This window comes from Cynara cardunculus (assembly GCF_001531365.2).
Source record: "Cynara cardunculus var. scolymus isolate 2C chromosome LG 12, CcrdV1, whole genome shotgun sequence".
NCBI lineage: Eukaryota > Viridiplantae > Streptophyta > Magnoliopsida > Asterales > Asteraceae > Cynara > Cynara cardunculus.
Window position 1 is genome coordinate 5,462,165 of NC_037539.1, and position 22,624 is coordinate 5,484,788.

General features: G+C 32.9%; 3 protein-coding genes across 10 annotated transcripts; all 3 read right to left on the reverse strand.

Annotated features, from left to right (window-relative positions):
• Window positions 1-1,923: 1,923 nt before the first annotated feature.
• On the reverse strand, window positions 1,924-5,628 carry LOC112522866 (sec14 cytosolic factor-like). The gene is made up of 6 exons (XM_025132184.1): window positions 5,345-5,628; window positions 4,969-5,224; window positions 2,959-2,995; window positions 2,656-2,773; window positions 2,309-2,419; window positions 1,924-2,168 (listed from the first exon to the last, which is right to left on the reverse strand). The coding sequence occupies exons 1-6, from the start codon at window positions 5,414-5,416 to the stop codon at window positions 2,031-2,033; spliced, it is 732 nt and encodes a 243-aa protein (XP_024987952.1). The 5' UTR covers window positions 5,417-5,628; the 3' UTR covers window positions 1,924-2,030.
• A 4,819-nt stretch (window positions 5,629-10,447) lies between these two features.
• LOC112523568 (SEC14 cytosolic factor-like) lies at window positions 10,448-16,888 on the reverse strand. 7 transcript variants are annotated; one of them, XM_025133227.1, is made up of 6 exons: window positions 16,650-16,855; window positions 16,059-16,311; window positions 11,795-11,831; window positions 11,340-11,457; window positions 10,850-10,960; window positions 10,448-10,701 (listed from the first exon to the last, which is right to left on the reverse strand). In XM_025133227.1, the coding sequence occupies exons 1-6, from the start codon at window positions 16,719-16,721 to the stop codon at window positions 10,552-10,554; spliced, it is 741 nt and encodes a 246-aa protein (XP_024988995.1). In that variant the 5' UTR covers window positions 16,722-16,855; the 3' UTR covers window positions 10,448-10,551. The 7 variants fall into 7 exon arrangements, with proteins under 7 accessions (XP_024988995.1, XP_024988994.1, XP_024988992.1 ...); XM_025133226.1 differs by lacking the exon at window positions 16,059-16,311 and adding an exon at window positions 12,055-12,307 and having other exon boundaries at window positions 16,650-16,851; XM_025133224.1 differs by lacking the exon at window positions 16,059-16,311 and adding an exon at window positions 12,055-12,310 and having other exon boundaries at window positions 16,650-16,851.
• Window positions 16,889-18,625: 1,737 nt separating this feature from the next.
• On the reverse strand, window positions 18,626-20,966 carry LOC112523101 (SEC14 cytosolic factor-like). 2 transcript variants are annotated; one of them, XM_025132545.1, is made up of 6 exons: window positions 20,849-20,966; window positions 20,146-20,398; window positions 19,910-19,946; window positions 19,163-19,280; window positions 18,947-19,057; window positions 18,626-18,868 (listed from the first exon to the last, which is right to left on the reverse strand). In XM_025132545.1, the coding sequence occupies exons 1-6, from the start codon at window positions 20,918-20,920 to the stop codon at window positions 18,731-18,733; spliced, it is 729 nt and encodes a 242-aa protein (XP_024988313.1). In that variant the 5' UTR covers window positions 20,921-20,966; the 3' UTR covers window positions 18,626-18,730. The 2 variants fall into 2 exon arrangements, with proteins under 2 accessions (XP_024988313.1, XP_024988311.1); XM_025132543.1 differs by having other exon boundaries at window positions 20,146-20,401.
• Window positions 20,967-22,624: the final 1,658 nt, after the last annotated feature.

A 22,624-nucleotide genomic window follows, 5' to 3' on the forward strand; every position in this document is an offset into this window, starting at 1 on the left:
TTGGACACGTCTTTGACGGTTTGACCCAACTAATCCTCCTTTTATTGAGTTTCTTGTATTTATACCGTAAAACAAATAAACCGATTATTGCTATTTTATGATTTATTATTATTATTATTAACCTGGATATCCAACCCACTATGCGACACCACCTGCTTTTCAGATAGTCCGGAGTCACCGCATTTGAACTTTCATGCCTACAAGAAGATTTTTATTCCTCTTTAGATTTGAACCGAGAACCTCCGGATACTTTTGACTTTGAGTCAAGATATTTTATAATTTTTTAATGGAGAAAGTCCCAGAAAAACCGTAAACTTTGTTGTTATAAATGATTAAATTTCTTAATTTTTTTAATTAAAAAATAATTTGATTTTTTCATTTTAAATAGTTAAATTTTTTAACAATTATTTTAAAATAAATAATCGAACACTTAAAAATTGGTTACCTACATCTTTTTAACTAAAAAAATATACATGGAATGTGTTTATTGGCTTTCTGCATAAAGCTCCTTCCGAAGTTTCTTAATAAGCCACTTTTTATATCATTAAGTCACTATCAAACAGTTATATGTATATTTGACTGAATAAGATATGAGTTCATTAAGTTACTAAGAAACGACGTATTGAGATCATTTTAAATTATCCATGGGGAATAGCTGATTCATCTATTAGGTTTATGAAATTATAACATCTCCAACAAATTCCTTAAAATTTCTCTAAAATAGAAAAATTAAAATTCAAAATCTCTAGACGAAATTACGTTCAACTTCAACGGCTTTTCCATTTTAGATATTACAACCGTTGATTATATTATATTAAAATATTCCACATATTTACTAAAATATTAGTTTTATCTTCTAAACATTTAATTTCAAAGGTTTTTATTGGTTAAAATATACTAACGAAAAAAATATCCCACAATAATCCATTAAATATTTGGTAAACAACCTTTTTTTTATTAACCTGGATATCCAACCCGTTTTACGAGCCGACTAATCTCAGAGCAACCACTTGTTTTGCAGGTAGCCCGGAGTCACCACATTTGAACCTCCGTGGCCACAAGGGGATTTTTGTTCCTCCTTGGATTTAAACATGGGACCTCCTGGCACTTTTGACCTTTAGAGTCAAGCTCAAACCAATCATGCACCACCCTAAACAACCTTTGAATCTTAGTTAAATCGTTGGCCTTGGCTTAGCCATAGTCAGAGTCAAGGTTCGTCAAAGTAAGGAAACGTTCACTAAACACTTCTCACTTCTTATTAGGTAAATGGTATTGTTCCGATAAGAATAACGTTATTTACTCATATCCTTTAACCCACAATGTTGCTAACCAAGATATTGTTCCGATAAGAAACAAGAGTCTCACTCAGTTAGCATGCAATCCATTGACTTACACAATTTGTTTCGGTAAACAGCCCCTAAATTTTATCCATGTAGACAAACTTCGACCATCAAGTAAAAATTTGGCCTAAACATAGAAGACTGGAGCTCCTATGGATTTAGGCCTATGGCCGGCCAACGGGCCAAAGTTTGGTCATCGTCCCAGTGTTTTTGTTTGATCCTTGGACCGAACAAACACCAGCAAAATAAAAACAAACCAAACAAACTCAGTATATCTACTCAATTACAGTATTACATAGAAACCATAAGCCAGAGAGCAATATAGTATAGATGATTTGGACTTCTTGATGAAATCAGACTTCTTTTCCCATTCATCAAAGATTGTTTAATCAACAATTCTGACCTTTCTTGGTGCTCATTTTTTTGTCCCAGTACAAGTGCTGCAGCGATGAAGCATTGCTCCATGACCGGTTAACCACTGCCATACGAGCCAGAAACAATGGTCAACTATAACTCAATGGTGGACCAGGAGATTGGATCTAGCCATAGGAAGAATGGTTGGTATAAATAACTCGGCTTTGATGCTAGAATTGATTATAACTTTTATAAAATTTATTAGAATTAGTTACAGAATTTACTTTAAAGTTAATATGTCTCAAATATGCAAAGAGTAAGAACTGGTTTAGTTGATCAATCCTGAGATGGTGGCAGTATGACATCTTGCAGCACAACAAGCTTCGCCTGCCCGCCAAATTCTTCTGGCAAGATATCTTCCCCGACCTCTCTGATAAATTGGTTTTTCTCTTCCTCGTTGCCTACTATTACAACCTGCGCAGATTTTAAAGGGTATTATAGGCATCTTATTAATATAAGAACGCTTCTACCAAACTGCATGTATAGTCGAACGTGGCAATTATTACAACAATATGAATTTCATTCTTTTAAATGGAAAGACGAGTAGAATATACCTTCTCTAAAGTTGCTTTTTCCAGGAATCGAGAAACCATCTTCCAAATGCTCACAAAAAACCATGGCATATTTAGTATGTATAACTTTGCTAACCTCTCCGGGTAGTATGCCTATGAGAAGAGAAATCAAGATAACACGAATCAATCAGAACACAACTTTGTCATCACTTAGAAGCTTTGCTAGCAAAGATGATCAATTTAAACGTAAACCCCATTGTGGCAAGAACAAATACTAATGAATCATAATCTGTCAAGTCCCGTATGGATTAAGCTAAATGGTTGTTCAGTTGTGGTGCTGAATAACTGTTTAATAAGTATGCCCGACAAAAATAAAGAAAAAAAGTTACCTGTAAAAACTGAAATCCAGTGATTAGCCCACGAGCATCAACATTTTTGTAACTGAGTTGATTTAAGTCGATAACACCAATCATCTTCTCGTTTCCTACTTCTTTTCCTTTGATTCCACTGAAATGAGCAAAAGAAGATTAAAGTTCGACCCCATTTCTGGATAAGACAGGCAGACGGCTTAATCAAGTTTTTAGGAAAAAAAAAGTTGTTGGTTTCAGGTGTATGCAGTCGGGTTACTTGCCTCCACTAACGACTCAATAAGATTACGCATCAATAATCAATCATTTCCATAAAGAACGTACCTTGCAATTACTTTGTCAAGCATATGAACCACAAATTCTGCATTCAAAGTGGAAACATGAAGTATTAGATTTGCACCAACTTGATTGTACTAGATACATTATCCATACAGTAGATCTAAAAGCAGTGGTGGATCCAGAAAGTCGTGTGATCACTTGAGCGTTTTAAAAAACTCCAATGTCGAATAACCTAGCTGAACCGAATGGGGTTCAGGTTAAACGTTTTTGCGTTATTTGGTTTTCGAGTTATTCAGAATCCTTAATAAGACACCATTAACGGCAGGAAATCATGCATAATCTGACAAAATTAATAATATGGCAAAAGAAAAGTCTATCTTAACAAAAAAAAGGCTAAAATTGCTGAGAATTACTACACCAAAAGCAATAAATGGGTCATCGGGAGCATGAGTGAGTCATCGAAAGAAAGTTGGGGGCACCATAGAAGAAGGTTGGGGCATGAATGAAAGAAGATTCTGCTTTCTGATATCTTGAACTATGCTCTCTGTTTTCTGATCACTAATTTTTTTATCTCTATTATTATAATTCAACTAGTTCTTCAAATCCTGATTATCTGCATAAAAATAATCATAGAAATGTTCCGATTCTGCTTGCACTTATGTCTTTTCTTTAAACAGCAGACAAAATCACACACCCACGTCTCTAAAGAGGCTTAAACCCATGATCTTGAGGTTGTAGAACTCGATTTAATTTGATACCATTGCCCCAAATGCCACTTGGTCGATATATTCTCTATCTATAGCACTTCCATAAGAAATCAGCTGAGCTTGATCCCCGGCAAACATCCAGAATCACAGAAAGATTTGAAATTTGGAGCACTTAGAAGCAAGTCTACGTACAATATAGATCATTGATCATCGAGATCATTGAAGAAATTTGCAGCAGTATTAGGTTTTTAACAACTGCGACTAATTTCTCCTGCAATGATCTCAATGATCTAAACTGGCTTCACAAGCTGCTAAAGTGCTACTTGTGAAATCTTGGCTATTTCAGTCAAAGTTCCTTTATTTAACATTCAAAAGTGAAACATAGACTCAAACATGACATAAAGAATACATTTTACTGCATAAGTCAAAGTCAACTAAATACAATCAACTCGGAAGTTTCTTATGCCTAAATCCATTCGGTTAGAAGGGAGACACCAATCGCCATTGTGACCACCAAACTCGTAACTAATCATGCATCTAAAGTTAAATACTGAATTATTATGTTTAGTTGTTTTCATAAACCAAACAAAAAAAGGTAATGCAATGAAGAAGGCATGTTACCAGCAGCTTTAAGGAACCATTTAATAATATTAGCTTAAACTATCATTGCCATTCAGCAAGAAATGTCATTAACCAATAAAAAAATGCAACAAACCAACAAAAACAGGAATATTATTAAGAACAGCAAGTATTTTAAACTTCAAGTTGTTGCAATCAAATGAACAAAGACGGATACCAACAAAGAAATAACATTTTAACGGCATATGAATGCCAAAATAAGTTAACAAGACATCATTGTTGAAAATGAAGACAAGAATCTGAATGAACAAAGTACGGTATGGATAATGTTCCCCCCAAAGGTCACCGGTTCAAGTTCCTTCAGGGCTAGTGGAGGGTTTGTTCGCCTGTTAACTTCAGATTCCCATGGGATTAGTCCACTGACACCCACGGTAACCAAAAAGAATGCAACCCCCTCACCATTTTCGTAATCCAAAACGAGCATAACTTGTTTTCATCTTAAAAACCCGACAACCCGGAATCCTCAATCGACAAAAGGATCCACAGCCCTCTAATTTAGTTTTCCATATGTTTGTGGTTTTAAATTTGCTTTCTTCCTCATGTAAACCATATTTCTTGATTGCATCTTTTTATATACATTAAAATAGTACTCTGACAGTTTCCCATTCATCAAACAGATTCCAAACACAAATCAGATTTCAGAAAACAATCAAGAAAAGGAAATGCTGAAAGAACAGTGAGTGAACATAAAGAGAGATAAAGAAATTACTCTTGAACTGTGGCTGGTCTTTAGCAGGATAGTGCTTGGAAGCTTTGATAATCACAACAGGGTATCCATCCTTTGATAACCCTTGTAGATAGATCTTTTCAGCATCCAATTGATCGAGTACTTGTGAATCAGGAATGAACCCTAATGGAACAAACGAAGCCCTCCACTTCTGCCAAGAAACAAACATCTTTGCTGCTTTATTTGGATCCATTGATCTTGCTATCAAGAACCTATCCAGAGTTGGGTCTCCATAGTTCTACATACAACCCAAAACCCATGACGGATTAAGAAATCAAATAGCATTGCGTTAAAGAAAGATCTATATAGATGATTATGATGATATATGTATGTATAAAGATGAACTTCGATCACTTACCTCTGTTGAAGAACCGAGCTTTTGAACACAATTCTTCATCTGGGTGAGTTTGGGTTGTTGATTGTGGTCCATTTTTATGTGACTTTGGATATGAACAGTTCTTGAGATGAAATAGAAATATAAAGAGAGACGTCAATGGGGAAAATTGAGCATGCCGCGATGATGAATGAAAGCAAAGAGTAGAAGAGACAGAAAAAATCGATGTCAAAGTGGGAAATTGGAGAAAGATTTGAGTAAAAAGGAGAAAATCCAAGATATCATTTTCAATTTTCCCTTGAATCCATGGTATCCCACCGATTTGAAGTAGCTATTAAAATCAAAGCTCTCTTGTAACACGTTCTTTCCAAAATATCTTAAATGAATATTAATTTTAGGGGTGTTTGGGATTGTTTAGAAAAAACAACTTATTGACTCGTTTCGGTGTGAGAACGGTAATAAACACTTTTAAGTCTTTGGATAAACAATTTATATTGGTGTCAAATCAGTAATAAGCAGTTTTTGAAAAAGTTAAATATATAATAAGTTGATAAGTGTTTTTATAGAAAAGAATAAGTTATTTCATATAAACAATCTCAAACACCTCCTTACATTAATATGTATGTATCCTTTTTTTTTTTTTAAGGTTGTGTCAAGTAGGAGGGTTTTTGTAGTTTATATATGTGATTCCGTAATTTATTCATTTTATCTGTTCTGTCATATTCTCGTTCTATTTATATTGGTGAGACAAAAATTGATTTTATCTGGTTTTATTATATCATGTCTTTCTTAGGAAGTCAGGGATTCAAACTTTACCAAAGATAAGGAAGATGTGTGAATTTATTTATTTTATTTACCGTATATAAAAAAAACAGATTTTTTGATCAAGCACAATTCATGGAATGGGTATGAGATAAAAAGTGATTAAATGTTCAAATATCTTCTTATGTTTCTTACTTTAACTCTTATTCTCAGATCAAGAAAATACTAGATTTGTTGAGCGTCCATTTAAATTTGATAATTTAATTGCAACAAATAGTCATGTATCTTCTTATCAATGGCTTATCATCAACCTAACAGTTCATCACGAAACTTAGGGTTATCCTTCAATTTATGTTCTCATTGGTACTACAAGACAGTATTATTATCAACTTAATTGATTGCTTGTATGATTTTCGACGCACATGTTATGTCATGAATCTACGCTCATGACGTGGTGTGCACGTATGCAATAGCGGATTCAGTAAGAGCGCAAATGGCATCCCGTGCAACCACAATTTTTTTCCTGCATACTGTAGTTTTCTTTTACGATCCTTAAGAATATTTGCGTTACTGAGAGCGAAGAGAAAGAAATGAAGGAGAATGAAATAAAATAAAATTCCATGCTCTTGAACATGAGAGAAAAAAAGGAAAAATGTCAATTTTACAAATACACCCTTATTTAGTTTATAACGGATTGTAATTGATTGTTAAATGTGTGATTTTATAATTTTTATTTATTTATTTCCATCCCTTCCTTCCTTTTCCTCCCGGTTTTAGGAAAAAAATTTGAAAGGAAAATCAGTCTTATTTTTAGATATGGGAATTGACCTCGACCCGTCAGGGATCCGGTCTACACGCCCTGATCGAGGACGGGGATTCCCCGCTAAACCGGAGATGGGAAACAGGACGAGAATCCCCGTTTGTCTCAAACCAGGGATGGGGGCGGATATTGTACTCCCTGCCCCGCCCCGCCAGTACCCATTATATATTAATTAACAAATTATATATATTATTTATTTCAACTAAATCGGTAATTCATAATTTTCTATTTCATAACTATGTTTAGAATCTAATATTGTTATTTTTTTTGTTAGTTTGTAATATTTGGATGTCAGGTCAATTACTCAATATGTTTTGAATATTACTCGATATAGTTTTATATTAAACGATCTGTATTGGTATGTGTGACGTTAAGTTTTTTTGGATTAAATGATTTTTTTTTGTTTTAGGTTATTAATTGTTATACAATGTTGTGATTTTTTTGTCTTAAATTAAATTTCTTTTCACTGGAAATATGTGAGATTTAAAAATGTACGGTCTCTTACCTATTCGATTTAAAATAGCTTAAATAAACGCGCGCAGGGAGGGTGGTCCCGTTCCCCGTTGGTTATGAGGATAAGGATGTGATCATATGCCCCAACGAGAATAGAGACGAGGACGGGATCGGGAATTGAGGTCCCCGCCCCATTCCCATGCCTACTTATTTTGCTTTCCTAAAAAACTCAAGAACACGAGATTTTTTTTCTTTCCCACTTCCTTTTCTTTTCTCTCTCCCCTTCCTTCATAAAACTAAATCGAGAACACAACATAAGAGCACAATTCGATCCCATGCAACTACAAAAATTTTCTGCACAACGTAGTTTTTACGATACTTAAAGGATGCTAACATTTTGTTTCGTCAAACTACGATCCAACCACATTAAAAAAAAGTAAGCATACCTCTATCGGGTCAAACTTACAAACTAACGTTTTATATGATTTATTTATCATCGGTAAAATTCAATAAACCTGATATTATGACGGTATGGTCAAACGGTGGTTTGGAGGTTGGAATAGAAGTGTCATTGGAGTAATGGGACGTAACGAATTTAATGGAAATTAGTGTGAGGACCCAAATATTAAATAGCATTAATTTTGAAGGCAACAAATGAAATGTTAAAATTCAAATAAAATTAAAAAAAAAAATAGATGAAGGACCACTTTTGTAATTTAATTTATTGCTTTTTACACTTCAGGTACGTGGGACGCTACTGGCCAAATATTTTTAGTCCAATCAGGTTATTATTTTAATTTACATATTTAGTCCTCCAAATAACAACACATCATTGTGGCCAAGCGAAAACTTCTAACGTGTTGTATTCAAGACTATGTCGTTTAGTGCTACCTGTTCAAATTATTGACAAACAATATCGGTCTTTTTGTAACCGGTCTCAATCGTTGACAAGTCTTTCAAAAAAAAAATTAAATTGATTCGAGTTTGGCAGATGCGGCTAGTCTTACGCAATCCTTTTGTTGTATATACTGTTTTTGGGTTTAACCTGGCGTAATCGATGCAGAATAAAGGACTTGTAGGGACCGATAATTGGCAAAGAAAGAAAACTTTAGTTGATTTAGATATGAACTTATGGAGGACTGATTAGACCTATAACGGGTTCATGAAGGCCCAGTTGGTCCAATCTCGATCATGGGTCTTTCTATGCACATTTAGGGGTGTTTGGTTGTCTCTTAATAATGTCATTAAGAGGCAACCTCTGAATCGTGTAGAGGTAGATCCTATTTGGCAAAAAAAAAAAATTAAGTTTTTTAATGGTTCTAAAACCTTTTAACGATTTTGTACCCTTGGTGATACAAAACCATTCAGAGTTTTAGGGGGTGTTTGTGATTGTTTATTTAAGATGCTTATTAACTTATGGGCCGTTTACCAAACACTTACCTGCGTAAGTGCTTATCACAAACACTTACCTGCGTAAGTGTTTATTTAAGGTACTTCATCGGAGGAATATGATAAGGACCAAAAGACCCAGTAAGAACGAGATAAGGACCATGAATATTACCCGGTAAGTGAGGACGACGACTCTTACCACGGTAAACGTTCACCGGGTAAATTGTTGCATAAGATGTCGTTTTGGTGGACTAAAATCTTATCGGTACGTAAATAATAGTGTTATATTTTACCGGTAAGCACTTACCTAGTAAGTGTTTGGTAAACTGCCCCTTATTCTGGTGTGATACTGGTAATAAGAAGTTTTAGTGTTTGGATGGAGATATAAAAGAAATACTTATACCTATTTGACACTAGTGATAATGAGTTTTTGATAAGTTATTTTCCTCTAACTTATTAACTTATTCTAGTATGGTACTGATAATAAGGAGTTTTTAGTGTTTGGATGGAAAAAAAATGGTATGTCATCTATTATATCAGTTTATTCAGTGTGGTACCGTCATAAGCTAATCCAAACACTTTTATAAAACTATGGTTTGCCACCACATAAGTTGATAAACACTTTTATAAAAAAAACATAAATTGTTTTGAATAAGCAATTTTAAACACCCCCTTAGTTTTTCCCTATTTGCCCTTCAAGAATCGTCTCCCTCTTCAGACACTTTCTCCTTCCGCACCGCTCTCCTTCTTCCCACACCAATTTCTCCAACGTTCTCCCTCCTCCGGCAAGGATTGTCCAGCAAGGGCTGTCTTTATCGTCTCCGTCGATCTCTGCTCTCTCAAGGTATGTGATTTTCTGTTTTTTTTTCCCGTTTCTTGTTCATTCATGTTCTCTCCATTTGATCTCTTCTCTCTCAAAGGTTTGTGAGCGGGTTTTTTATTGGCTTCTTCTCTACATGAAAATGTTAATTTGTTGTTATTCAGATTGTTCATTCAAAACAGTTACTAAACAACCATACTGCATTTTGCACTATATCATGCAAAGCCTCTTAAGCATTCCGACTATTTAACCATTCAACAACCGCCAAACAATCTCTTAATAAACATTACGTATCAAATCAAACATTGTAGTTTTGTGAATGAAATATCCCTCTGTGGCCCAACTCATTTTGATGAAACCTTTCACTCCCTCCCTTAGCAGTTGTTCTTTTCATATATTATAAACGTTAGTTTTTGCAATCATGCTCCAATGATTACCTTGGTTGATAGTTTTGTTGAATGTCTTTTAATTTCTTGTTCTTTTAGTTTAAAGATAAATTAATTCATCTAATGTTAAATATTAATATACGCACAAACCGGTTCATCAAATGTAATTACATAAATTAAATAATAGTATAATTTGCTATATGGTTAACCACAAGGATGGTGTCTAATTGGTTTGAGCTTGGATCCAAAGATCAAAAGTACATGGAGCTCTCAGGTTCAAATCTAAGGAGGAATAAAAATCCCCTTGTGGCCACGGAGGTTCAAATGCAGTGACTCCCCGGGCTATCTGCAAAGTAGATAGTCGCCCTGAAATTGGTCGGCTCGCATAACGGGTTGGATATCCATATTAATAAAAAAAACAATCAAAATTGAAACTTACTTTATTTGGTTAATCAAACCGTTTAACCCATAAAACAAATAATCTAAAACCTGAATAAGTCTCATAAAAAAATGGGCGATTAATCATTGAATAATATATAGTGGTAAACGTTAGATTATGGCGCTTATTTTAAATACGAGATTAATAGGCAAGGCATTAGATTTAAAACGTCAACCGAGACTCAAGTCGAGGGGCTTCGACATCTTGAAGCGCGACAAACTTTGCCTCCCCGCCAAATACTTCTGGAAGCACCTCTTTCCCAACTTCTGTAACGAAGTGTTTTCTTTCTTCCTCACTCGTCACAATCATAATCTATATTCACAATTTCAAGTCAAAACATCGACTTCTTTTTTAGTTTCATAATCGAACATGAATCATTCCTTAAAAGGTCTACTTTGACCCCAAAAAAGTCAAAGATCGAGTGTAAAGATTGTGCGTTAATTAAAAAAGTACGACATACCTTGTGCAATGTTGCTTTCTCAAGGAAATATGAAATCATCTTCCAAACACTCACGAAAAAACGTGGCATATTTAACATGTATAATTTTGCTAATCGTTCCGGGTAGTAGGCCTACGCAAAGTTAACCAAATTAAGAACACAACATAGAATTAAATGCCAAAAAGCTTGAGCGTTTTAGAAAGCTATTCATCGATTTCCCATTTGGTCATATGGAAGTTAAATAAGAACAATGTGCGGTTGGTACATGGATGCGACAAGACTGGACAAATGAGAGTGCCGTAGGCATGTGAAAATATTGTGAAATATTTTAGGTTTTAATTTGATACGGATAGTTTAGTAATTTATCAAACTTTTTTTTATCTCCCTGATTTTTGTTCCACCAATTTCTATGTGTTGGAAAAAATGCATTTTAGTCTCCCTCAGATCATGTCCTATCCTTGTCTAAAGTCGCACCAAATAGAGAAAACGCACCCTCAAAGACGAAATTTACCTGTAGGAATTGAAATGCAGAGATTAATCCATGAGCGTCAACATTCTTATAACTTACTTGCTGCAGATCAATGATCACAACAATCTTCTCATTTCCAATTTCGTTGCCTCTGATTGCACTGCAATGTCACATAAAAATGAAAAATCTTATGAACCAAAACCAGTGATAATAACCATACATTACTAGGTCATGCTAGCTTAAAGTTTTTTTTTTAAGTATATAATATTTATATACGATAAATGCAACAAATAAACTCACACACTCTCTTCATCTTTAGTAAGGTTTGAACCTCTGACTCCTAGGAGGATTAAGACTATGATACCGGTAGGCCAAAGGCCTTTTGGTTGTTACGTTAAAGTTTCTTCTAACAGTAGAAACTTTTTAACTAATGTAATCCAAAATCAAGAATCGTTGTATAGCAGTTATTTTTAAACTTCATAGAGAAGATCACATACCTTGCAATTCCTTTGTCAAGGACATGAACCACAAATTCTGCATTTTATAGGACAAGTAATTTGCATTTGTAAGAGTGCAGTGAGTTCAAATTGAAACAAAGTACCCATTTGACCAATTTTTGAGTGGCAAACAGGCATTTGCTGATCCAAAATGGACATGGTTTCGTTTCTAAGATCCAAAAAGAAGTTATAAGATTAGAAAAGTTACACAACAATTGAAGATTAAATGAAACAGAAGGTGAAAAAAAGAAGAAAATTACTCTTGAATTGATGTTGATCTTTAGCAGGATAATGCTTGCTAGCATTAAGAATCATAAGAGGATGTCCACTGTTGCACAAACCCTGAAGAAATATCTTTCTAGGTTCCAACTGTTGAACAACTTCAGAATCAGGGATGAATCCTAACGGAACAAAAGAAGTCCTCCACTTTTGCCATGAAACAAACATATTTGCTGCTTTATTTGGATCCATTGATGTTGCTATCAAAAACCTCTCTAGTGTTGGATCTCCATACTTCTACATACAATCCAAAACTCATGATTGATAACAATATAATACAATACAAATAAACATGAATGCGCTTTTTGCTTCAGAAAAATTGCAACATTTTGTTCAACTAATCGCTTCAACAATCACAAAGCAAATAAAATCGCATCGAACAAAAACATTCTTATCAATGATTTGTATGATAACAATTAACAACATACTACTGAATATTCAACTCAATTACAATACGCGACAGTACGAGATGTTGAATTTCGGAATTCAGGAACAGAAATATCACGTCATTGGCCATCGAACGAAGAAGAGGAAACAAGTAACCGCAATCTAGCAAGTTCTATTGCTTACCTCCACGGAAGATCCGAGTTGCTGAATGAATTCCTTCATCTGAGCGAGTTTGAGTTCATGATCTTTTGCCATTTCTAGGGTTTGCAAAATCCAGTGGTTGAAGTTGAAAGAAAAGGGAAGAAGAGTTGTCAGTATATATGGAGGTAGAAATGGTGGATTTGAAGCTCAACTCGTGGTCTGATGGCGGAATTGTATGGATGTCAAAATTTAACGGATATGTATATATATTTTTTACAGGCAAAGGATAGTAAAGAAACTGAGGTATCATACAATTCCTTCCTTCCAAATCAATGCAAAAACTAATTATAAACATATAAAAATGAACAAAAAAAACATTTAAAAAATTAGTCACTTATATTATTTTATAATATAGATACAATAAATATTTAATAATATAATATATTAATGTAAATAAAATGGGGAAAAAATTAAAATATAATATTAATTTAAAAAATTTAAATTGATTATTATATATATTACAAATTTTGAATGTATTAAAAAAAATTCTAAAATTAATTTATGATATTAAATAACTATTACATATAATATAAATAAAATAAAATTGGTCAACCTCATATATCTTAATTAATTGTAAAAACTATATTAATGATTGAAATAAATATTTTACTAAAACTATTTAATATAATTTTATTATCTATGAAACAAAATAAATATAACTTTAATTTTTATGTAACTGATATAAAAATTATTAGAATTGTTATATATATTTTTTGATAACTAAGTATATTGAATAATAAATAAAAATAATTGATAACTCTAAATTATAAATAATTAATATTAACATATAATTAAAACTAATTAATAATTTTTAACTAATATTAATTACTATTAATATTAAAAATAGCTAATTTTTATTTATTAATAATTAATATTTATTTGTAGTTAATATTAATAAAAGTTATAATTAGAAAAAATAACAAAAAAACAAGTTAATTTGTACTCATTTAAATACATTAGAAATTGAGATAATATACTTATTTTAATTTAATGTGTAAATACTTATGAAATTTAATATATATGTGTGTGTGCTCCTAATTAAATGAAAACCGGATAGTTTGTGGTAACTATAAGATTCAACATGAGCCAATCATGCTAGATAATTAATGTTATTTACTAAAATAAAACAAAAGGTAAATTAGTAAATTGTGTTGATTATTCAATTTACTTTAATTAATATAATATTTCAATTTACTTTAATTAGTTTAATTATTTTAATATGTGTGTATATGCACACACGAACACACAGATACCAAATCCGGTGGCCTTCTCCGGCACCCACCACCACTCCGGTGACCTCCTTCGGTTATCTTGTTTGACCAAGACACCGTTTCCGATGATCGACCACTAAACATCCAACTTAAACTTATTTAATTTTAACTATGCTTTTAAGTAACCGTTATTTTTTTTATCAACACCAATCTCCATTTCAATAAATGGTCTAGTTAAATGTAAGTATTAATAAATAACTTGTACCAATCTGTGGGTTCTATACCCAATTTATGTGATAAGTCAAAACAGTGAGAAATCGTATTACAATAAACTATATAAAAACGACTTGATAGTTGTTCTAATAAATGCAACAAATCGTTTTCAAAATATAAGAATTACTGTTGAATATGGTATTATTTATATTTAATAACATTATACCTTTTTTATTTTTATTTTATTTTATAATGTATTAATTAAATAAACTTTGGTAAGGCTACCCATTTGTTACTTCTCTAGTACTGTCCATATGTTAATTGTTATAACTGATTCAATTTAGGATTATTCATTTGCTAAGTGTTGATTTTAATTGATCTGTACATTAAACAACCATGGATATGTATTTAATAAAAAGATGAACAACCGGTTCGGTGATTCCTCACCTATTTATTCATTTATAACCGACGCTCCCCCACGAACCAAATCCTGGTTCTGCTCTTTTTATACGTTTCATAAAAAATGAGCGATTGACATTAAATGTAAAACGCCAATCAACTTGTTTAATTATGTAACTTATTTTAAATACGAGATTAATAGCCAAGTTAACAGAAATCGGAAGACATTAAATGTAAAACGTCAATCAACGCTCGAGCCGTGGGGCTTCAACATCTTGAAGCGCGACAAACTTTGCATCCCCACCAAATTCTTCTGGTAGCGCTTCTTTCCCAACTTCTGTAACGAAGCGTTTTCTTTCTTCCTCACTCTTCACAATCACAATCTGTATTCACAATTTCAAGTCAAAACATTGACTTCTTTCTTACTTTCATAATCAAACACGATTCGATCCTTTGAAAAGGTCTACTTTGACCCCCAAAAAAGTCAAAGATAGAGCGTAAGATTGTGCTTTACTTAAAGAAGTACATACCTTGTCCAATGTTGCTTTCTCGAGGAAATATGAAATCATCTTCCAAACACTCACCAAAAACCATGGCATATTTAACATGTATAATTTTGCTAATCGCTCCGGGTAGTAGGCCTATGCAAAGTGAACTAAAATAAGAACACAACACATAATTAAATGCCACAAAACTTGAGCTTTTAGAAAGCTATCAATCAATTTGCCATTTGGTCATGTGGAAGTAAAATAACGAAAATGAGGTGTTTCGTACATGGATGTGACTAGACTGGACCCATGAGAGTGCGTAGGCATGTGAAAGAACTGTGAACGGTTATATGATTCAAAATTGATATAGGGAATTTACCAATCTTGTCCAATCTTCCTGATTTTTGTTCCACCTATTTTGGTAGGATAGTTAAAAATGAATTTTATTCCCCTCAAGATCCTGTTCCATCCCAGTCTAATGTCGCACCAAACATGAGACAACAAATTTTTGTATTGTCTTATCCCATGTAACAAACGGCACCCTCAAAGACAGAAATTTACCTGTAGGAATTGAAACGCAGAGATTAATCCATGAGCATCAACATTCGTATAACTTATTTGATGCAGATCAATGATCACAACTATCTTTTCATTTCCAATTTCATTGTCTCTGATTCCACTGCAATGCCCCATGAAAATCGAAAATCTTATGAACCAAAACCGCTGATGATGACCATATGTTTAACCAGGTCATTTTAGGTTAAAGTTTCTTCTAAAACACTATGTAGCAAGATTTTTAAACTTCATACAGGAGATCATGTACCTTGCAATTCCTTTGTCAAGAACATGAACCACAAATTCTGCATTTTATAGGGACAATTAATTTGGATTTGTTAATAGTACAGTGGATTCAAATTGAAACAAAATGGCCATTTGACCAATTTTTGAAAGGCAAACAGGCATTTGGTGATCCAAAATGGACATGGTTTTGTTTGTAAGATCCAAAATGGAGTTATAGGATTAGATAAGTTACAAAACAATTGAAGAACAAATGTAAGAGAAAGCGAAAAAAAGGTAGAAAATTACTCTTGAATTGATGTTGATCCTTAGCAGGATAATGCTTGCTAGCATTAAGAATCATAAGAGGATGTCCACTGTTGCACAAACCCTGAAGAAATATTTTTCTAGGTTCCAATTGTTGAACAACTTCAGAATCAGGGATGAACCCTAACGGAACAAAAGAAGTCCTCCATTTTTGCCATGAAACAAACATCTTTGCTGCTTTGTTTGGATCCATTGATGTTGCTATCAAAAACCTCTCTAGTGTTGGATCTCCGTACTTCTACATACAATCCAAAACTCATGACTGATAACAATATAATACAATACAAATAAACATGAATGCGCTTTCTGCTTCATAAAAATTGCAACATTTCGTTGAACTAGTCGCTTCAACAATCACATAGCAAATAAAATCGTATCGATCAAAAAAACATTCTTATCAATGATTTGTATGATAACAATTAACAACATACTACTGAATATTCAACTCAATTACAATGCGCAATAGTACGAGATGTTGAATTTCGGAATTCAGGAATAGAAATATCACGTCATTGGCCATCGGACGAAGAAGAGTAAACAAGTAATCGCAATCTAGCAAGTTCAATTGCTTACCTCCAAGGAAGATCCGAGCTGCTGAATGAATTCCTTCATCTGAGCGAGTTTGAGTTCAGGATCTTTTGCCATTTCTAGGGTTTGCAAAATCCAGCGGTTGAAAGAAAAGGGAAGAAGAGTTGTCAGTATATATGGAGGTAGAGATGGTGGATTTGAAGCTCAACTCGTGGTCTGATGGCGGAACTGTATGAATGTCGCATTTTATCGCATATATATAATTAAAAATGATTTTTAACCATTCTTATTTTCATATGTTAATCTATCTATTTATATACAAAGAAACGTCAAACATTGTTAAGAGTATGATTTTCTTAAAGGAGTTTTCTTATTATTTTAATTTTTTTTTAAATATCAAATAAGTTAAAAGACGTTTTTACCCTTGGACAATTTAAAGAAATTCAAACATTTATTAGGTTACAAAAACAAACAATTTTATTTTATTCAAATTTCAAACTTCAACATAACCTTTTAACTGGCAGAACTTGAATAAAACTTTAGACTTCAGTAGCTCTTAAAAAACAAATGTCACGTAAGACATGTGTTTTGCCACTTCATCTTTAGCTGCTAACATTCTTACTATTTACATTTTGATCCCTTGCTTGATATTCGTGTTTTATTTAATAGTTTTTTTTTTTTTTTGTAAGGGTGTCCGGGCCAAAGCCCGACTAATCCCGGCAAATTTGGAGGCTAAACATGGCCCCACTTAAATATCGCCAACACTCCCCTCCCAGGGCTCGAACTCGGGTTCATGACTATGCCATGCCCAAGCCTTTACCACTAGGCTAGAAGGTCTTTGACTTAATGATATACATATATTTATTGTAGAAACCGAATTTGTACTACCCTTCAGAATCTTCCTAACATATCCATCTCCCAATTATTAGGAGAGCCGTAAATCATTGTGACCTTGGACAAGGTGGGAGAATATACATTCTTCTTTCCATTAAAACGGTTTAGTCACACATGAAGGTATCATTTGCAATTACATTACATTATTTATATCGTGTTCGATAAATTCGTGGGCATATATGCATGCAGATCTAATAAATTGACTTGGAGCTGTAAGTACTTACCTGATAAGCACTTATCAGGTTATTTACCTTACCAGATAAACATCGCAAGAGTCGAGAATCTTACCTGGTAAAAGAGATGGTAAGGATAAATAGTCTTCTCCGATAAGTGAAAATGATGACTCTTACTCAGTAAATTGTTTCATATGATACTTTTTGATGGACAACAATCTTATTCGGTAAATAAGTTAAAATATTGACTCTTATTAACAAGCATTTACCGAATATTCAACCCCTTGCATCTATTTTACCAGCGTTATACATATCACAGACAACTAGCATGGTCTTGTCTAGAGGTGATCATTTGTGGGTCCGGCCGGTCCTAGGTCGGGCCTAACTTGTTTCTTTTTGTCCAACGAGCTTTATATTGTAAACCCAAACCCTTTTTTCCGTGCTTGACAACTTGCTATTGTCTGCACTATAAACGGGCCGGGCTTGTCTACGGGCTAACGGACCTAAAAAGTGTAATTCTATATTAACAAACGTGGAACCAAAAAGTAAAGAAAAAACACAATTGCAATTAAAACTTTAAGCAACTACCGACTCTATCCATTGTTGATCGATTAAGACTTTTGACATAAGGATGCTAACAAATATAATGTAGAGCCTTTTGGGTTCTCAAGAAAAATCAAAGAGTCCCAACTTCCGTCCTATAACTTTAATAATTTAATTTTAAAATATACTAGCATAATTTTAATTAATGGTAAAAAATAGTAATTATAAAACATAAACAGGCCAGACGGACCTGTCCATATTTATTTTTACATTGTCCATGTCCATCCGTTAATTTTAATGAACAAACCCGGGCCCATCCATTCTCTCGATAATGGTTGTCCAAGCCCCTATTTCTAGCGGGCCGGATGGACCGGGTCTAACGGGTCGTCCCGACCTTGAACAACTCTAGTCTTGTCTAATTCAATTTCGTCATATTCAGTTAATGTAACAAACAAGTTCAATAACAATTAGGCAAATACATCAGCTCCCATTGTGTTATAGTGTTGGAAACACCCATCAACATTCGAGTTGGTGTGCTTCGACATCCTGAAGTGCAACAAGCTTTGCGTTACCACCAAATTCTTCTGGCAATGCCTCTTTCCCAACTTCCATCACGAATTCTTTTCTTTGTTCTTCATTGTTTACTATCACAATCTGCGTTGACCGTTAAAAGTCAAAATGAATACCCATAACGAAAACTTTGCGTAAAATGGTTCAATCGATGTGAAGTACCTTGTTCAATGTTGCTTTCTCGAGAAAACGAGAAACCATCTTCCAAACACTCACGAAAAACCACGGCATATTTAATACGTACAATCTTGCTAACCGTTCTGGATAGTACGCCTACATAAAACGAACCTAGTAATTAATTAAATACAAAATTAAACCCTATACAACTCGAGTGATCACACGTAAATCAGTAAAGAATATTCGGGGATGAAGATTTACCTGTAAAAATTGAAATCCAGAGATCAATCCACGAGCATCAACGTTCTTATAACTTAGTTTTTGCAGATCAATTATCACGACTATCTTCTCGTTTCCGATTTTTGTGCCTTTGATTCCACTGCAAAGTGATCCGCTCATAAAAGTTACAACGATTAAGCTGATGACATCTTGATAACACTGTTCGCTCGGTTGAAAAATACTTTCCGATTATATTAAATAGGATGACGATACAAGGTAACTTTCATTCTAGTCAAAAATAAAAACCTTATAATTATGCTCACTCCGTACCAAAATAAGTGTACACAACAAAAAAGAGTTTTAGAAAAATGTAATTATTGTATTTTTTTTTAATGAACTAAATGTCAGTTTTACTCTTAATAATCGATGGAGCATTAAGTTCTCCATTTTATAATCAAAGGTAAAATGAGAAAGTATACACTTATATTTTTTTAAAGTGGACGCTTAGGGATCGTGTACCAAATGCGTACCAGGTGATGTCAGGTGAAAACGACAAGAACCGAAAATCTTACTCCCATCGAGAATCTTACCCCACAAGTGAGCAAGTGAAGGAGAAGACTCTTACCCAGTAAAAGTTGGTTACCCAACAATCCGTTTTGATTCATCGAAAATGTTATCCGATAAAGTTTACTCAGGTTGTGACTTTTGCCGTTGAAGAATGGTCCTTTATTTTAAAATAAACTAAAATAGAAATGTGGATAGGGAGGGGAGATGAAGAAGATCACATACCTGGCAATTCCTTTGTCAAGGAGATGGACCACAAATTCTGCATTTCACAAGGGGGAAAATAAGTTCTAATTAGAAATATAAATTCCCATCTAACATTTGACTTTTGATGGGTGTCGTTTTTCCTTGTAAGCTCCATCAATGATTTACGCAATTAGACGAGTCAAAATGCAATATATGAATGAAATACAAAACAACCGAAAAATAAATAAAATGAAAGAGAATGGGAAAACAGTTACTCTTGAACTGATGATGATCTTTAGCAGGATAATGCTTGCTAGCATTAAGAATCATAAGAGGATGTCCACTGTTGCACGAACCCTGAAGAAATATTTTTCTAGATTCCAATTGTTGAACAACTTCAGAATCAGGGATGAATCCTAACGGAACAAAAGAAGTCCTCCATTTTTGCCATGAAACAAACATCTTTGCTGCTTTATTAGGATCCATTGATCTTGCTACCAAAAACCTCTCTAGTGTTGGATCTCCATACTTCTACACATAAACCAATGATTCATAACAAATTCATCGACGACTTCCATATCCTTATAATCGAAATCTATTTTAAAAAAAAACATGATGATGAAATAGTTTTAAAATTCCCGCAATTTTGAAGTTGATTAGGTAGTTCGTTATTCGTACTCTTTTGGTACATGAACAAACAGAGAGCAATTATGCTGAATTTGGTATAGTGCCATCAAAATCTCGGTAAAAACGTCTAAAATATTATCAAATACGATTAAGTTTGAAATCAATATAATAAACATTTCGATTGTAAATTGAAAAAATAGTTACGACATTAAACAATTTATTAAGGGGAATAAAACCTGGAATCAGTTTCAGTTCTGAATTCCAAAACAAATCTCGAAATTCTCACCACGTTCTCCATTGAAAGAGGAAAATTAATCAACAAATGGTAGACTAGGAAGATCAGTTACGTACCTCTGCGGAAGAACTGAGCATTTGAACAAATTCCTTCATCTGAGTGAGTTTGAGTTGTTGCTGGTTCGCCATTTTAGAGTTCAGTAAAAGGGAGGAAATTGGGTCAATATATAGAGGCGGAGGAGAGGGTGTTCTGCGAGTATAGTTTTTATTTGAATATTAGAAGTCAATAATGGAACGCCAAAAACAACATATGAGACTCTCTTGTCAAGTTTTAAATTGTGAGTTACTGACTTATGAGGGTAAATTTGTGATATATATATATATATATATATATATATATATAAGGGAGCGTTCAAATAAAAACCACTTAATTTGTATAAACCGTGCAAACCATATTCAACCAATCATAATTTTTCATTTTGTTTATTTTTTGTAATTATGAGAGGTTGATTAACCATTTTTATTGTGGAGGGTGTTAATCATTGATATTATCATCTTCATTATTTTAATTTTAGAGAAATACATGAAACAGTTTCATTAAAATCTCATTAAATATAATATAAAATAATTTCATAACCATATATGAAACAAATTTATAAAAAAAGTATTATATGAAACAATTTCATAAGATTAAACAATTTCATGAAAAAATTTCATAAGATTAAACAATGAAATCAACGTATTAAGTTGGTTTGTACAATTTGTACAAATGATGGTGGTTTTTATTTGATCACTCCTCTCTCTCTCTCTCTATATATATATATATACTAGTTGTGTACTAGCGCAATGCGGCGGGAGCCAAGATTTTTAAAGATTTTGAAGTTTCACTGGTTTTATAAGATAAGATTTAACGATGATATAGGTTACACTTGGTCTTTACATATTAATACAATTTGAATAAATAAGAGTTATGGTTCAAATTACAGACTATCGATGAAAAAAATTGTATGACAGTTTAAAATTCAATATATTTAAAATCCAATATATTTAAACGACTCCACAAATGTGTTCGATTTACACCAAGGGCAAAAAACCAAGAAACTTAAGTTTTAAGATAAACACTCAAAACCAATAAAGAAAACTACAAACTTAACAGATCATAAGCCATGAAAAGACCAAAAAATATGAGTTTTAGAATGAAATTTCAACTGTTTATCCTATTTCTTGTCCAGAAACTCAAATTAAGGTTGAATTAATACATGTATATATTTATTTTAAAAAAACCCAAGAACATAATAATTCAGAACATATTATATAGTGCAATTTGGACAGCCTAACCCCAAAATATATAGTATATATATAAATAAATAATTATAAAATTATAAATCGTAAATATTAAAAATATTTTTTCACGGTATATATAATATATAATAATATAATTAAGTCAAAAACTATTCAATATTAGACTCATTTCGAAGACATTAAATAGACAATTATAATGGTGTAACTTGTTAAAATAAAAATGTATTTTTTTTAAACATGTTTTAATTGATATACGATTATGTATATTAATTTGATAAAGATTTAAAATGAAACATTTAAAAGTAAATGACGTAAAATAAATAAATTAACTAATTATAGGGGTATAAAGTGTAAATTTAAAATTACAATTAAAAAAAAGGGTTGTGAGAGGGTGAGTGTATGTGAGGGGGTGAGTGCATATGAGGAGATGAGGGGGGTGAAAAAGTGTATAAAGTGTATCTTGGTCATTTACTATTTTAAGACTTTAAGACTTTTGCTAAATTTGTTTTATAAGATAGTATAGATATCTATATAGCGGTGGGTTCAAATAAAAATCACTCAATTTGTACAAACCGTAAAAACCTCATTCAA

What these genes read in the sequence shown, in the direction of transcription:
- LOC112523101 (XM_025132543.1), bottom strand. Translation starts at nt 20,920, where the DNA reads ATGGCGAACCAGCAACAACTCAAACTCACTCAGATGAAGGAATTTGTT. An exon ending in TGCTCAGTTCTTCCGCAGAG is followed by an intron (nt 20,402 to 20,848) that starts GTACGTAACTGA and finishes GTTTATGTGTAG; the next exon opens with AAGTATGGAGATCCAACACT. An exon ending in CTGGATTTCAATTTTTACAG is followed by an intron (nt 19,058 to 19,162) that starts GTAAATCTTCAT and finishes CGTTTTATGTAG; the next exon opens with GCGTACTATCCAGAACGGTT.
- LOC112523568 (XM_025133224.1), bottom strand. Translation starts at nt 16,721, where the DNA reads ATGGCAAAAGATCCTGAACTCAAACTCGCTCAGATGAAGGAATTCATT. An exon ending in AGATCAACATCAATTCAAGA is followed by an intron (nt 11,832 to 12,054) that starts GTAATTTTCTTC and finishes TATAAAATGCAG; the next exon opens with AATTTGTGGTTCATGTCCTT. An exon ending in CTTGACAAAGGAATTGCAAG is followed by an intron (nt 11,458 to 11,794) that starts GTATGTGATCTT and finishes GTGACATTGCAG; the next exon opens with TGCAATCAGAGGCAACGAAA.
- LOC112522866 (XM_025132184.1), bottom strand. Translation starts at nt 5,416, where the DNA reads ATGGACCACAATCAACAACCCAAACTCACCCAGATGAAGAATTGTGTT. An exon ending in AGACCAGCCACAGTTCAAGA is followed by an intron (nt 2,996 to 4,968) that starts GTAATTTCTTTA and finishes CTTTGAATGCAG; the next exon opens with AATTTGTGGTTCATATGCTT. An exon ending in CTGGATTTCAGTTTTTACAG is followed by an intron (nt 2,420 to 2,655) that starts GTAACTTTTTTT and finishes CTCTTCTCATAG; the next exon opens with GCATACTACCCGGAGAGGTT.